At 43.3% G+C, this 17,298-nt stretch overlaps 1 protein-coding gene across 2 annotated transcripts in view; it reads left to right on the top strand.

The window, feature by feature from the left end:
• Ap1ar (adaptor related protein complex 1 associated regulatory protein) overlaps positions 1-10,592 on the top strand; it is a 32,463-nt gene extending 21,871 nt beyond the window's left edge. Inside the window, exons 5-10 of one of the 2 annotated variants that reach the window (XM_028856588.2) lie at positions 838-934; positions 2,167-2,265; positions 4,231-4,286; positions 4,910-4,983; positions 5,175-5,303; positions 8,909-10,592. In XM_028856588.2, coding sequence (XP_028712421.1) covers positions 838-934; positions 2,167-2,265; positions 4,231-4,286; positions 4,910-4,983; positions 5,175-5,303; positions 8,909-9,171 — 718 coding nt within the window. In that variant the 3' untranslated portion in view covers positions 9,172-10,592. The remainder of the gene's footprint in view (positions 1-837; positions 935-2,166; positions 2,266-4,230; positions 4,287-4,909; positions 4,984-5,174; positions 5,304-8,908) is intronic. The other variant, XM_028856595.2, reaches the window with a different exon arrangement.
• Positions 10,593-17,298: the final 6,706 nt, after the last annotated feature.

Raw genomic sequence — 17,298 nt, 5'->3', positions numbered from 1 at the left:
TAACCACTCAGAGGTTGATATTACTTATAAATGCTCAGGCTTTTTACTACCTAACTCTTGCACTTAAATTAACCCCTACTTCTTATCTATGCCTCACCACATGGCTCATGGCTTGTTGCCGCATTTTCTACATGTCCTGCTTTCTTGGCGGCTGGCTGGTGTCTCCCTGACTCCACCCTTCTTCACTCCAGCATCCTCAGTTTGATTGCCCGCCTAACTTTATCCTGCCTTGCTGTAGGCCAGTCAGCTGCTTTATGACCAATGAGAGTGATACACAATCCCAGTGTACAGAGGGATTGTTCCACGGCTGCAGGGACATGGGACAGTGAGTGGTGAAAAGGGAATTCAGACCTGCTGTGGGGTCTTCGTAGTCTTAAGTGGAGGCCAGGCGATCACTGGCTGGCTGGACCAGTGTGAGGAAGGATGAGGGTCTGGGGAGCCCAGAGTGATTGATTGGTGGGAGGTTTAGGCTCTGACTGTGTGAGCACTGAGAAGGGAGTACAGCATACTGAAGTTAAGCTCTGGTGGGATATTTGGGGGGTAGTCTAGGATAGCTGTCAAGTAGAACCTGGGTAGAGAGCAGCAAAGTCCACACTTCTTAACAGGCAGCTATAGAGTGAAAGAAAGCATATCATCTTAAACTGAGTGGGGACTGTGTATTTCAATTTATAGTTTCACATAGCAGTTGAAGCTGTATCCGGTTGCTTTAATACAAATTTTGGCAGTAAAATTTCAGCATTCCCCTGGCTTTTGGAATTTTTTATTTGGACTCAGGTTCATCAGAAGGGCTTTTGTTTTGTTTTGTTTTTCCTTTCCCTCCCTCCCTGTCTTCTCTAGGCCGCTTACTGAGGAAGAAATTGTTGACCTACAAGAGAGGCATTATGATTCAATTGCTGAAAAACAGAAAGATGTGGATAGGAAAATCCAGAGGGAGGTAAGTGATGTGCCCTGTTGTTTAAATACATGTGAAGCCTGTTGGTGGGGTGCTCCCCGATGGGTTGCCAACAGTCCCTGACCTGTCTGCATAAATACGGAGAAGAGTGATTGCTCATGGAAGCTTATTCCAGCTTACTGTAACTAGATTGATTGCATGTTAAGAGGTCATGTGACCTCTTTAAGATAGTACTCAGTTCACTAATAGGAGTGCTAAGCAAGAACAAGTACCTTTGCCTCAGTCGGCCTAATGAGCCATGGTTAAGTTTTTGTTTGTCTTGGGTTTATTTGTTCTCAAGTACCCTGCCAGTCACATTGTTACATAAATTTATGGAAGTGGCCTGTAGTCAGAGCTTCATTATCACTGAACTGAAAAGAATTAATTGTATTCCATTCTACATTTAAAAGCAGTCTTTGGAGCTAGGCATGGTGTGTGTACCTATAATCCCAGCACTTAAGAGGTACAGGCAGGAGAGTGAGTTTGAGGCTAGCCTTAGGAACATAGCAAGTTCAAGAACAGCCTGTACTATCTATAATGAGACCCTGTATCAGAACTAACCTTCGGTTCATCTAGGCCAGCTATAGAGTACAAAGTGCTGGGCCCAGTCCACCGTACCAAAAAGAATTTTTTAAAGTAAAAATAAGAAAAAGAATGTTTAGTACCATTAGTGATTTACAAATGTATTAATTTGATCTACACAAGAGATGCTCATAGTATCTAAAGAAAAAAGAAGTTAATACTTGTTTTTTAACTTAGGTTTGATATGCAGTACTTACCACTAAGGTTCTGTGTGCTGTTGTGAATGGTAAAAACTTAGTTTGAAAGTAGTTTTTGAGTAATGAATACTAATAAAATTGAGAAATGTGTATGGATCTCAATGAAGTGGAAAGACGGGGATCTGGGAAACGCATAGGTGTGATTGCCCTTAGATTTAGGGATCTCTGATTTGTGAGGGCCAAAACCGTTGTAGTCAGGGCGACCAATGTTCAAATGGTGACTGAAAATGAAGATGATAGCATTTTCTGTGGAGTTCAGTAATGTCTTATGTGTCATCTGGGGTATTTTGTAGGAGAATTTGAAATGGGCAGCCACAGAAGTACCAGCTTGAATGCTTCGTAGATATCAGTTACTTTCAGTGCTTTCTGTTCTGTTTTATAGTCGGAGTAGCTGGATTTAGAGCAGCTAGACAGGTTCTGGTTTCTGTTAATCCTTACCGTTTTGTTCATGCACAGTTAGCCTTACAAGAGGAGAAGTTAAGACTAGAAGAAGAAGCTTTATACGCTGCCCAGCGTGAAGCAGCCAGGGCAGCAAGGCAGCGAAAGCTCCTGGAGGTGAGGGGGACGACCCCAGCGCACACCAGGGTTACCTCTCCTTCTTTGCTCTCACCCTTCCAAGTTGGGACTGTCCTGCTAGAACCAGCAGCTCCTTGCTTAGCAGAGGATGTACTTACGCACATGTCCTTAGGAGTCTCAAAGGCAAACGAATCCATCTTTACCTCCTAGAAGAAACATAAACGTGAGCTTGATACTGTGTGCTGTGTAGCTTTAGCGGGAGCTAATTCTTGTTTAGCCTAAAGATGAATTCTAGTGCTCTGAATTCAAATTCTTTGGGGGAAATGTTGTGTTTAGAAGGCAAATCTTTCAAAACTAGCCTTCAGCATTTTAGTGTATTTTCATGAAGATTTTTAAAACAATTTCTTAAATTGTAAGATTCTTATACTTAATATAAGACAAGATATATGATTTATGACTCACTAGGGGTATTATTTAATTCTCAATCTTATGTAGTTGAGACACTAAGAGGTAGAGTCTTGAGAACATCTTTGACACATTAGGAAATACAGATTACCACCTCTTACCCTGACGTGGGAATAGGGCATTGTCACACACTGCTTGACAACTGTCAGTGACAGATTTTTATAGAAGGGAGTGTCAGGAACACTACTAAGAAGGCTCTTAGTGGAGAACTCAAAGCAGTCTTAGGAGAAGGGGGCATTTGAACCCCTGCTTTACCGACAAGGAAGCTGAAGGACAGGTCTTACAGCTGAGGCACGGGAGAGCCAGAGTCCAGGCAAGTGTGCTTAGCCAGTCCACTGCTTACGGCCTCCCTCCGTAATGCCTGTGTGGATTTGTGCAGTGCTGTGGTACAGTGTTCAGGAGTTCAAAACTCGAATCACATGTGGAAAGTTAGACAAACTGAGAAATCCTGTCATTGAGATTTCTGTGTGAACTGTCTCTTTATCTCTCTTTGAGGGGGTGGGTGCCAACAGATTCATTATGGGGAAGTGCCTTTTTTTAGTACATCCTAAGTTCTGGAAAACATTAAAATTAACTTCGCTTTCTATCAAACTAATTGTTGTTCTTAATATAGGCATTCTTTTTTTTACAATAATAATACAATAAGTTAAAGCAGCAGTTCTCAACCTGTGAGGCCTGACCCCTTTAGGGGTCAAAGGAACCTTTCACAGGGGTTGCATATCAGATATTTACATTATGATTCATAACAATAGCAAAATTATAGTTACGAAGTAGCAATGAAAGTAATTTTATGGTTGGGGTCACCGCAACATGAGAGACTGTATTAAAGGGTTGAGAACCACTAAGTCTACCATGGACGCATGTGTCAGTTTGGGTAATGTAGGTTCTCTGTGTTCTTGCTTCCATGACTGAATGTTTGTTCTGGGAGTACATCCTCTGCGTATCATACGTGGACCCAACTGTACAGACACGTGCTGCTCCCTTGCTTTTCATAGTAACCGAGTCTGCTGAGGCAGGACAGTAACCATCTGCATTTAACAGATGAAGAAGCGGGTGGTGACACCGTGCCAGGAATATGCAGCCACTGTCCAAGCACAGCTCTGACAGGTCTGCAGAATCCTGTGCCTAGTCCCAACTAATCCACTGCCGCTAAGGGACCCAAGTCAGCTCAGCCTTACAAACCCTTACATTGCTCCTTCATCCATGCCAAAGAGGACCACAGCATGACCTGACAGTTGGCTTCCTGCCTTCCCCTTCTAGTCATGGATGCTCTTAGGAGTGCTGAGAATGTCAGGGGCAGCAGTGCACTTCATAACACTAAGTGTCCTCAGTACTACACCATCACATACTGATGAGCCGAGAATAATTCTGTCCTTCAATAAGAGGATGTAAAGTAGTGATGGAGGAAAAGACTTTAGTGAAGAATGCTAACCTTTTGTTTTTAGAAACTAGGCAGACAATGTTGGCATTGCATGGGTAATTTTTAAAAAACGTTGACTTGACATCAGAATGATTTTTTATTACATTGTGTTTCCAAAGCAAGAAAAGCAGAGAGCTGCACAGCGCTATCATGCCGGCAGTGGAGACTATCAAAGGTAAAGAAAGAGCATCGTGCGTTTTCTCCTGATTGCGGCAGAGTGCCATTTCCACATAGACGAACACTGTTCTCCAGATGTTTCTAAATGCAGTCACGTGCTCAAGGCCCTGGGTTCAGTCCTTAGCCCCCTCTCATGTGTGTGTAAAACACCTCCGAAATTTTATATGTATATATGCACATACACACATAATATATACCTTCCTCTAAGACACTGTCTTAGTGAATACTGGGAACATTTTTTAAGCTGTAAGTGATCATTTATTCAAATTGACTTCAATGCAATTGTAAGAGTAACATCTTCATGTAGAAAGGGATGTGGTAACTGGATTCCTTCAGGTAAACTGGTAGTGACCTTAGTTGTTTATTTTTCTTACTTAAGAACATGCTTGTTGTTATTGTAAAGTTACTTATAAATCTGCTTTGAGGACTGGCCTTCACAGTCTGTTTTCAGTTTCATGTAGCATTAAACAAATTCAGACCTGTTTTCACCAGAGTATTCTGATTGTACAGCAGTTACAACTTTGGGGAAGAGGCTTGAAGCCAGAAATACCATTGCTCACATAAGTATTCATTCTGCTGCATCTATTACAAAAGCATCTTTTAAATTCACTTTTATTACAGTGCAGGGCCAGAAGACGACTTTGAATCTTGTTTGAGAAACATAAAGTCACAGTACGAAGTTTTCCGAAGTAGTAGTAAGTCTTTTAAAATATTCTCTGAACAATTTCAATTTACTTTTTGCCACATTGTATTTGTGGGAGTTTGGAGGAACAGTAAGATTTAGAGAGACAGTCGTTACCAAGAAAAGAAAACCAAAGAAAGGAAGAAAGATGGCTGCTGTGGTCGGGGCACAGGTGACAATGTGTTTATTTGGTGTGTGTTCCAGGACTCTCGTCTGACGCCACAGTGTTGACACCAAATACTGAAAGCAGCTGTGACTTAATGACCAAAACCAAGTCAACGAGCGGGAATGACGACAGCACCTCCTTGGACCTGGAGTGGGAGGATGAAGAAGGTCTGTTACCTCAGTGTCCCTCAGAGTCACACTGCGCCTTGCTGGGTCAGATGTTTTCTGACTTGAGTTTCGTGGTATTTAAATTGAGTGTGTTCAAGCCCATAAAAATCATAATCAGACTTTTTTTTTAATGGAGTCTCACTGTGTAATATTAGCTGACTAGAAAGTCACTGTAGACCAAGCTGGCCTGAACTCATAGAGATCCTCCTACCTCTGCCTGCTGGGTACTGGGCTTCAAGGCATGAGCTACGATATCTGGCTGACAATTACTGTTACTTGTTTCTTATATTTATTATATGTGGGGTGTGTGTGTGTGTGTGTGTGTGTGTGTGTGTGTGTGTGTGTGTGTGTGTGTGAGTGTGTGTATACACATGTGTACTGAGTCTTTCTCTCTCAGCCAGCTCCCAAATCATGACATGGAGACTTCTTATTAATTATGAAAGCCTGGCTGTTAGCTTAGGCTTGTTTCTAACTAGCTCTCATAACTTAAATTAACCCATATCTTTCCATCTGCCTTCTTTTATGTGGCTCAGTTGCCTTTACTCTGTATTGCCCGTGCTGCTTTCTCGGTGTCTCCTGGTGTCTCCCTTCTTCCCAGCATCCTCTCTGCCTGGAAATCCTGCCTAGCTTTTTTCCATTCAGCTTTTTATTAAACCAGTCAGAGTGACACATCTGCACTGTGTGCAGAAAGATTATTCCACAGCACACATGTGCACCCCCGACATGGGATGGGGGTCAGAGAACAACTGGGGAGTTGGCTCCCTCCTCCCGCCACGTGGGCCTAGGGCTGAGCTCCGGCCGTCCCGCTTGGCAGCAGCCCTTACCAGCTCAGCCGTTTTGCAGGCCCGTGACTGTTGGTTTATCATCAGTTGCCATCTCCTAATAAACTGTCCAGAAAATTACTCAAGTCTTAATGTTTCCTGAGATGTAGAAAGCAAATGTTAATTTTTTTTTTAAAGTGTTTTGGCAGTGGCGCATGCCTTTAATCCCAGCATGGGGTTTAATCCCAGCACTTTAATCCCAGCAGAGCCAGATGGATCTCTGTGAGTTCGAAGCCAGCCTGGTTTACAGAGCGAGATCCAGGACAAGCACCAAAACTAAGCAGAGAAACCCTGTCTTGAAAAACAAAACAAAAGTGTTTCTAACCTAACTCGGGAAGTTTTGCACATGAAGGATTACTGCCTCTTTCTGAGCAGTTCAAAGTCAGAAGTCAGTTAATGTCTGATTCACTGTAAGCAAGCAATTTAATTCTTGAGGGTTTTTTTGTAGAACACAAGCTGTTGTTCAGATATAAATTTGAATTTTATCCAGTTAGTCATCCAAGCCCTAGTACCTTACATAGATTATTTAATCTCTAAGCCATGATTGTTCATCCTCAAAAAGGAAGAATAAAGGATACTTTTCCTTGTTTTATATAAGTGCTAATGTATTACTAAACAATAAAATATTTGTCTAAGGAAGGTAATGTAGCTCAAAGGTAGAGTATTTGCCTAGCATGTGCAAGGACCTGGGTTTGATCCTCAGAAGACAGAAAAGAAACAATAAAAAATAAATATTAGGGGGAAATGACTATGTAGACATTAAATATATAAAACACCTAATATAGGAAATGGTGCATACACATGCTCAGAATTATAGCTAAAGTATTTACTTGTTTTCAACACAACTTCATTAAGTGAGACCCAGTTTTTCATCTTCATGTTAAAAAATAGGCAATGTAAGAAAGAATTACAGAATATAGAACTCAAAGAAAAATAGTAAGCTTTACGCAGTTCCTAGAATATTGAGATGGAATGGATCTTAGATACCCTTTAATCATGCTAGTTTGTTTTGTCAATTAAAAGACCGGCAGGCAGAGCTCGAATAGCATTATGACAGGCTGCATTAGCTTGTTAGTTAAGTCTTTCCAGTGACGCCCCCACCATCAGTCCTGTAGGTTTGGATCCCAGGTACCAGTTCGTTTGTAATTACTCTGTCGTCTACATGTGCTAATCGTACTCATAGATAAGATTGTCCTGGTCATTACTCAGCTTATTAGCAAAATTGTTCAGTGAGGGTAGGCAGAGGAAAGAGTCCACTGAAAACCTTCTTTTTGGTCAATACACAATTGCAGCTTCCTTTAGGGAGATTTGAATCCAAGGTACAAATCTGTAGTCATAGGAGTTCTCAGCCCACAAAGGTTTTTTTGTGGATGTAGATGTGTGTCTGTCTGTATGCACATTGTGTGTGTGCGCGTGTGTGTGTGTGTGGAGGCAGGGTCAGCCTCAGGTGTCCTCGAGAGCTGTCCATCTTGATTTTTGAGATGGTCTCTAGGACTGGGGCTCACTGATTCTGCTAGGCTGCTTGGCCTTCTGCATGGGTGCTGAGGTTCTCTTCATTTGTGTGACAGTTTACCAACTGAGAGTCTCCCCAACCCTAGTTCACTGTTTGTAATGGGCTCATCTAGTATAACAACTTACTCTATTGAGTGAGTCTTTGTGGGTTTTTGCAGGAGTGACAGACAGCAGTGGTAGAGATTTAAAACCCCTTCCCATCTTTACTGTGAGGTCTGATTCCTTAAGGTCGCAAAATCAAGTCGATTGTGTCTCCTGCTCCTTATAAACTCTTTGCCCACCCTGGGTTTTAGTTCTTTTCCCAGTGTCGATCAGGATTTAGAAATGTCTGTCCTTTCTTGCCTCCACCTGCTTTAGTATTTTTGAGATTCATGTTACTAGCAATTTGTATTCAGAATTAAATCTAGAACTATGAAACATCTACACTCTATTGTAGTAAAGAATCAAAGTATGAGAGCAGACTTTGGAGCCACACTGGGTACACTAAAACTCAGCCTTGGCTAGGACGTAGCTCAACAGTAGAGACTGGCCAGCATGCAGAGAGCTGTGTGACCTTGTGGACATGTGCCTCTCTGCTGCAGTCTCCTTCACTCTGGAATGGAGTGGATGCTGGTGCTCTACGTAACTTCCCAGGGGTGGTTAATGTGCTGGAAGTGCACCAGTGTTAGCAGGGACCTGGGTGGTCCAGGAAAAGCCTGTGTCATCACGGCAGGGCAATCTTCGCCTTTCTCCAGGAAATGCAGCAGTCGTTGGGTGGGAAAAGGCCTTGGCAGAGATACTCAGTGGCCTTATGAGACGCAGAGCAATGGACTCACCATCTCTGTTGTGTTTGATTTGTGGCCCTTCAGAGATCTTATCAGGTGATCAGTGTGGCGTTTTTATTAAAGACATGTGACGTGTAGATATCACACCCCAGAGTCTTAAGAAAGCTTCCACAGGCCTGGCTCCATAGGTTAATTCACAAATCAGAGTCAAACACGAATGGTCCTATTATTCAGCTGACAAGTCTGGGTGGGTGGGTGGGTGGGTGGGTGGGTGGGTTGGTTGGTTGGTTGGTTGGTTGGTTGGTTGGTTGGTTAGTTGGTTGGTTTTTGGCTCTGGCTGTCCTGGAACTCACTTTAGAGACCAGGTTGGCCTCAAACTCCTATCTGCCTGCCTCTGCCTCCTGGGTACTGAGATTAGAGGTGTGTGACACGGCCCCTGGCTTAGCTGGCAAGTCTTCTAATGCAGCTTTTTTTAGTGAGATTTCTTTCAATGTTCTTGAAATGCTAGGAATGAATAGGATGCTGCCAATGAGAGAGCGCTCCAAGACAGAAGAGGACATCCTCCGGGCAGCACTGAGGTACAGCAGCACGAAGGGCAGCCACCCCACGTCCGCCTCGGATGATTCCAACGGGCTGGAGTGGGAGAACGACTTCGTCAGTGCTGAGACGGACGATAACGGCAATTCTGAGTACTCTGGGTTTGTGAATCCTGTGTTAGAACTGTCAGATTCCGCCATCAAGCAGTCTGACGCGGATCAACAGATCCGGTAGGATGAAGTTGTGTGACCTCGTTTACCAAATGTTAAAAATTAACTAGAATGTAGAGATGGATGCTGAGCCTCTTTGTAAGGCAGCATAGGAACCACGTGACAAGTGCTTGTTTTCTTAGGAGTGGAGAGACAGCTGAGCATTGGCAGTGAGTCTCAGTGTCTGCCTTCTCTGTCCCAGGACTGACGCGGTGATCTGACCTATCAAACACTCATGGCGTTCTTGTTCACCCTGGTCAAGTTCTGCATCTTAAACTGTACTGTTTTACTTTGCTTTACTAAGCCTATTTTATTATAGAAATGAAAATCTGAAAGTATTTTTTGTTAATTCTCAGCAGATGTAAAGGCAGCCTGAGGAGGGATGGTTGGATTCATTTGGAAGGCTGGTCCCTTTTCCAGCAGCATTTCCGTTGATGATTTCCTTTAGCATGCTGATGTGTGGGTTTCTTTGCACACCTGTCACATACACATATCCTAATGCAATGTTCACTCAATCTGAATAAAAGGCAATAGGATTAAAGACGCTTCCAGAGTTTGGGCACTTGGAGTTGGTAAAAATTCAAAAATAATACTTAACAATGTAAATTTAAATTTTTTACTTCCTTTTACATGCCACTATGTTGACTTTAAATTGAGATCTTAAGTTTTTACTTTTCACTTTTTAAATTCTATATTTCCAGTGAATGATCTTTGAAAGATTTTACACAGAATGTATTCTGTGAATGATTTAAGAAAACATTAAAATACGGGTATTTCAAAGTAAATAAAATCCTTTCTGCTATGAAAGGTTCATTGATTGTATTGCCCTTTACTTTGCCTTGTAGTACAAGGTGCTTTGTGGGAAGGAACTAATGTGTCGGTATATTGACGACCTGTGTGAATCCACGTAAGGGACCAGGGCTGTGAAATGCTCCCGAACTGCAGTCCTTGGTTGGGCTGAGGACTGAGTCACTTTGGCAAGCACACTGTATTCTGTCTCCCTCTGTTTCCTTCTCTTCGGCAGTGATGGTGCATGCTCTCAACAGAACAGGAAGGTCCAGGTAGAGGTAGTTAAGTTCTCGCTGTACGTGAAAAATGATGTGGCCCTTTCAATATTTGAACTGCTGTACGATGACATCCGTGGTTTTGTCATTTTTAATCTCATAGAAATAAATATACTTTGATATGTAAATATACATTAGGTTATGCTATTATTTATATCTGTCTTAAAATTTAAATTGTAGCTGTGCCATGAAATAATTTAAAAGTACTCTATATTCACATTGCCTGTGTTAATGCTTTTTAAGGTTTATATTACATCAGATGTATATTTTGGGTTTGGCATAAGCTATTGTTGTAATTTTTGGCTTTTTGTTCATAAAGAATTTTCTGAAGGAATGGTAACTTCTCAAGGATTGTGAATAAACATTTTTACATTTAATGATATTTGCATATTGCTGGTATTGCTTTATAACAGGTAGTGTGACTCTTGGCATATATTTATTTTCTTAAACCAGATATGAAGATAAAAAGACTGGAACTACGTGTAAAAATATGCTTTAATTACCAAGAAGAATCCTAATGGGTTTTTTTGCTTTATGTTTATAAAATGCTAAGAATAATATCTGTTTGGCAAACATTGGGTATGGTAGAGTCTGAGGGTCTCTGCTCTCTGACTTACTGTTCTGATGAGAGCCGTTGATGAACATTGTCTTAATGACTTTCCTCCTGCCAAAACAAAACACTGTGACCAAGGGTCTGCTGAGAGCTTATGGTTCCAAAGGGCTAGTTAGTCTGTGACCATCATGGTGGGGAGCATGGCAGCAGGCAGCGAGGCCTGGTACTGGAGCAGCAGCTGAGAGCTCACATCTGATCCACAAGCACAGGGCGGAGAGCTAACTGAGAAATGACATGGGCACTTGAAACCTCAAAGCACACCGACTCCCCGGGACACCAGCTGTGCAAAGAGCATCCAGATGTCTGAGCCTTTGGGAGCCATTCTCGTTCAAGCCATCAAATTCTACTTCCCCATGGGCCCGTGGCCATACCATACTTAAGAAATGCATTTAGTCCAATTTCATGGCTTTCATGGTCTCAACATAGTTTCAGAGTCCACAGTCTCATCTGAGGCTCAGGCAATCTCTTAACGGTAACCCCTTGTAAGATGGCAAAGCGAATTACATACTTCCAATATGCAGTGGCGCAGAGTATACATTACCATCCCAAAGGGAGGGATGGTGGCAAAGTGAGGAAACAGTGGACCAAAGCAAACAAACCAAGTAGAACAAACCCCCGCTCCTGTAGCTCTGTGTCCAGTGCCAGCGGGCTTACATGGACCCACCCCTCCAGCTTTGCTGACTGCGACATGCTTCTCTTTCTAGGGCTGGCTCTGCTCCCTCTGTACAGCTCTCCTTGGCAGACATCCCAGGGCTCTGACGTATGCAACAGCCTGGGGTCTCCAACACAATCTAGGCTTCATTTTCACATCTTCGCTCGATGGTTTCCATGCAGGGACCCCCCTGCCACACCTGGCCTCAGGCTTTCCTCAACTGGAGATTCCACAATCCCTTTACTCCCATATCCTTACGACTAAAGCTAGAACCACATGGCCAGTGTTGCCAAGTTTGGCTGCCCCCTAGGAATAGAACCTGCCCCCTCCTTAAATTACATTTGAATCAGCTTTGATTTATTGGTACTTTCCTTTATTGAATAAGCTTTTCTTTGTTGTAGAAGATTCATTAGGCGGCGGTGTGGCGCCTTTATCAGACTCGGGGCAGAGCAGCGATTCTGTGAGTGAGGCAGCTGGTATCCAAGCGAGTTCAGGAGGCGCAAAGCTAAAAAAAGTTCAAAAAAAAAAAAAAAAAAAGAAGATTCATTAGGCACTTCTTTTGTAAGTGGGAAGCACAGCTGGGTAGGGCCTTGCCCCGAGTGTACCACTCCCACTATTCCATCTCATACCAGACCGCTCTTTAAACTTCTGTCCTCTAATCACAAGACGTGGCTTCAGCATTAAACTTCCTGGTGCTCTTTTTCTCCTCAAACTCCATGTTGTATGTCCTTTTGTCCAGCTTGGATCCTTTTCACTGTAGACCTATCGTAAGGGTGATCACTGATAACCACACAACAGTCGATATTAGACTATCTTGTCTCCTGTGCCAACAAAATTAGTCCAAACTCTTCAGGACAAGGGTGAAACCAGTCCTGTTCTTTGCCAAAATACTCCAGGAGCTGCCTCTAGCTCAGTTGCTGATATTGTTCCCTCGGAAACCGCTGTAGTCCATGCTGCTCTCAGCAGTTTTCAAGCTCCTGCTAGGATGGCCTCATTTACAGCATCCACCCACTTTCCTGATACAAAGGCCTCCCTCCACATTCTTCCAAAAAGCATGATCAGCCTTGTCATAGCAATACCCCGCTCCCTGGTAGCAACTTCTGTCTTTGTTACTTTTCTGTCACTGTGAAGAGACCATAAAGTAACTTAGATGAAGTGTATTGGGGGCTCACAGGTCCAGGGGGGTTAGAGTCCGTGTCCATCATGGCAGGAAGCATGGCGGCAGGCAGGCAGGCATGGCATTGAAGCAGTGGCTGAGAGCTCACATTTGATCCACATGCATGAGGCAGAGAGAGTGCTGAGACATTGCATGGGCTTTGGCAACTTCAAAACCCATCCCTAGTGACGTACATCCTCCAAGGCTACATACAGTTCCACCAGCTGGGGACCAGTTGTATTCAAGTATGTGAGCCTATGTAAGCCATTCTTCCTCACACCGCCACAAACATGTTAAAGTCACAAACCAGTTAGGAAATAAAGTTACAGGGCAAGGTAGCAAGGCCTAGGGAGATCTTTCCACAGGTCGGGGGACTTCTGGTTGGAGGAGACATTTATTTGGGGTCTTAACTGAGCAGGAGGGAGAGCCAGGTAAAGAATGTTGTAGGCAAGGAGAAGAGTATGTGCAAAGTTCATGAAGCAAGAAAAGAAATGTTTTGAGAAGAAAAAGACTCAGGGGCTGAAGTCCCGTGAGTAAGGGGAAGAGTTGTAGGAGATGGTAGGAGAGTGGGGCCGATTCATGGAAGCGTTACAGGTCATTGTTAAGAGCAAAAGAGGAAAAACTCTTTTCGATGTGTGATAGAATGTTCCTGATATACAGGGATCAGATTTGGGTTTCTGAAAGTTGGTAAATAGGGAATAGGTCACAAGAAGGGCAAGCACAGACATATAGCACTCCCCGCGGGCTGGGGTGTGGCTTACGTTCACAATGGCCATAGAGGGTAAGAGCCGATTCTAGAGGGAGAATCACGAGGGCTTCCCATTGGGTTGAACATGGGGATAAAAACAAGGGCTGAATCAGATCATCTGCTCCATGTGTACAGTCCACACAGGCAGAAAGGATGCAACACTGATGCAGATCTTGGCCGAAAGCCTTGGGATCTCTCCTGGGATGAGGGAAAGTAGTCAGTCCTTAGAGGAACTGTCAGGCCATTTATCATCTGCCTCTCTGCCAGGAGACAGTGCTCATCCAACTCCGTCACTCCAGTGAAGCCTAGAACTGATGTCACCTTTCAGATACAGAGACATCCACAAAACTTGATGGCCCCCGTTCACAGTTGGCTCCTCGACAACATGAACATAGACTACTCTGGTTCTGCTTATGTCACCTGTGGTTTGGCCTCCTTGGCTCAGTGACATCTTAAGAGCATCCCTGAGAATGATGACTCCATGCCCCTTTGTTTGGCTTGTGGAAATAATGTGTCTGGGTTCATTGCTCCCTTCTGGATAAATCCATGGATCTTTGACAGCCAACCTAGCAGTTACAGCCCTATCTGACAATAACCTCTTGCTTCTGACTTGACTTAATCAGAGCAATGGAAAGAAGAGGTTTAGTGAAGTGGGAGAAATGAAAAGTTTTGTTGGGAAAGTTAAATGAGATGTTTCCACAGGATGGGTCAAAAGGTGTGTATGTCTGCCGCTCAAGGAAGAAGTGCTGCTGTAAGTTTGAGGATTATTGGTAGATATGTGAATTGTCTGGTTTCTACCTAAGAGAAAGCAACACAAGGGGCAGAGGGTTTGTTCTGGCTCAAGGTCAAGTGTGCAGTCCATAGCAAGTCAGGTATGCAGTCTATAGCAGGTCAGGTATGCAGTCCATAGCAGGGAAGTCTTGGCACCATAAATTTGGGGCAGATGGACACACTGTGTCCACAATCAGGAATCGGAGAATGATGATGTGGGTCTCAGCTAGCTTTCTCCTTTCTATGGAGTCCAAGACCCTATCCCCTCAAATGGACCATTCATGGTTAAGGTGGCTCTTCCTAGATAATCCCTCACAGACGCACCCCGAGGCCTGTCTCCTAGATGACTCTAGATCCTGTCAAATTGACATTAACCATCACAGTAAATGGGTGCTATTTTAAGTCATATTAGCTGAGTTCCTCCAGGGATGTGTAGGCAGAGAAGTCCAGCTTCTTAGCGGGGATGGGGGTGTAAAAAGATGCCTATCTGATGCAGATACAGAATTTGAGAGTGCGGTCCCTGGCATCAAATGGTTTGAAAAGATGACCAGTGAGCTTAGGGAATAGCGAGACTGATGGGATGACGTGTGGTAGACAAATGAAGGGAAGAGTCAGCATGGATACTTTCTTTGCAGCGTTTTTCTGTCAGAGAAGTGCTGGAGGGCATGAAGCATTGTGTGAGGGGTCTACTGAAGAGTCTACAGTTTACCTCTAAAATGATGGAATTTGAAATCATGGCCTTTTTCAGAAGTTGTATAAATATTTTCTAGCAGAGAACAGACTTTGCATTTTACTTTAGATACAGTTATTCCAATCATAGTTTATTAACAGACGTCTACTAAGATACATTGAACACAATGTTTTCCTAGCTCCATTTATTTAGTATGTCCTATTAGTATTTTGATTGTAGAGAGCAAAATGGAACTCTGTGAAAGGAACAGCTTCACCAAAATGATACTTACTATCCTTAGAAAACATTAAAGAAGAAATGAGATGAAATTTGAAAATTATCATTATGGGTATTTGGTTAAAATTACAAATTTCTTTGAAGGAAACCCTTTCCCTGACACCTAGACATAGTAACGCCCTTTCTAAATCAGTTCTCCAGGGAAATACAAGCCGCCCAGTGTTGAGGATTCTACAAGGCTGACTGGCCAATTGAAACTTAATGATTGGGGAGAGTTAGAATGTTGCAGACTCAGAGCTAAATTTTCTTGACCTATTTGTAGTCCCTTCGAAGCCTCCATTGCCCACCCTTCAGTCCCACCTAACAGTCTTAGGACCATCAAAACCTTAGAATGTATTCTTAGCAGAATAGTTTTACCAGTCTAAAAGATATGACTATATCCCACCTGTCTACTAGCCCCACCAATGTATTCTTTGATTAATAAAAAAAAAAAAAAAAAAAAAAAAAAAGCATGTAACCACATTTATGAAACATCCTCTGGGGCAATCCTGGGATGTGGTTACTCAAATTTTTTTTTTTTTGGTTTTTCGAGACAGGGTTTCTCTGTGTAGCTTTGTGCCTTTCCTGCAACTCGCTTTGGAGACCAGGCTAGCCTTGAACTCACAGAGATCCGCCTGCCTCTGCCTCCCAAGTGCTGGGATTAAAGGCGTGCGCCACCACCGCCCGGCGGTTACTCAAATTTGACTCAAGAATAAACTGTCTCATATCCCCTTTTGGTTCCATGGAGGTGAGAGCTGTTTTAATTCAGAGAGCATTAGGTACTAAAGGACCAGTTGCTCGTGCTCCTCCAAAGATACTGTGATGAAGGGCTGCGTGCTACGCCTCAGCTGGGCTTCACAGAGGCCCTGTGTGGGGGACACTGTCTTGACCCTTAGTTTCACAAAAGGAAAAGAGAAAAGTGTCAGGATACACAGGAAATGAAGATAAACACTGGCACTGTGATTCAGAGTGTTAATCCCACCAATGGAGAATAAGACCACAGTTTAAAGCCAAACTTGAGGCAATCTTTAATTAAATACCGGCCAGGTGGATGGGCTCTGGCCTGGTCCGTACCTGGTTCTTGGGGGAAAAAGCCCCAGAATCACAGTTTGTAATGGCTTAAAAAAGAAAACCCATAACTCATTGCATTTCCCATCAGGTCCACTCGGGGCAAGCATACCTCCATCCTGTGAACCTCCCGCCTGTATGTAATCAAGCACATCAATGCAGATGAGTCAAACAAACTTGATCAGGGGAGTGAAATCATGTGGCTTGTTATCACCCATAAACAATAGCCTCCAGCCTTTCAGGAACTATCTGTCCTTGGGCAAGGGGCTTGCAGATCAGAGACATTTTTGTTTCATGGATCTCTTAGGCATAGTAATTAAAACCTAAAATGTAACTTTGGCCCTCACAATAGCCCATATTAAACATCATGTTTCTTTCTCTAGAAGCTAGGTCAGCATTGTTTATGGGTGCTTGGGAAGTTTGGGGTTTGTTTTGTTTTATTTACTTAGCTGAGGATTTAAAACTTGCTTTAAGATAACCCAGTGATTGCTTTTGTACAGGGCTGTCTGCTGTGGATGAGAATTCCTGGACAGAAGCTGTATCTGCGAGAACCTCAATAACTGTAGAATGTTGTAAGCCCAGAGACTAATTGTAATTCATCTTGGGCTATTTTTAGCCCACCACATAGCCATTCCTGGCTCTCCTCTATGTTAGAACCTAACCTCCCAATTACAGATAAAACCTTTGGGAGTCTATTAACAACACTTTAATTTCCCACCAGCCAAAAGGTTGTGAGTCATCAAACCGCATCCCAGGCTTACAGCAGAGATTTCTCCATGGTGCCGTAACCACCCACTCAAGCGTTACACCAATGCATTTGAAAAGCACCTTGATTTATGACTTCCTTTGTTCTATTACTATAAAAACTTCACGCAACTGCTTCCAAGTCAATGCACGGAATGTGATGTAACCTAAATCTGTTTCTGGGCCATGGTCACTCGTATTTGGCTCCAGAATAAAACTATTTCTTATCCCTTTGAGTTGAGATTTGTGTTTTTTCTGTCCACACCTCTGAGCCAAACTGCTGTCTTTTTCCGGATCATCTGTGCCCACCTACAACCTATCATCACAGCTGGCCTTGCTGACTCGTGACTGCCTTCCCGGAGGAGAGGGTCTTGGGACCCTAACTCAAAT

The sequence above is a fragment of the Peromyscus leucopus genome, chromosome 6 (genome assembly GCF_004664715.2).
Source record: "Peromyscus leucopus breed LL Stock chromosome 6, UCI_PerLeu_2.1, whole genome shotgun sequence".
Lineage (NCBI taxonomy): Eukaryota > Metazoa > Chordata > Mammalia > Rodentia > Cricetidae > Peromyscus > Peromyscus leucopus.
This window is presented reverse-complemented; position numbering and strand designations above follow the sequence as displayed.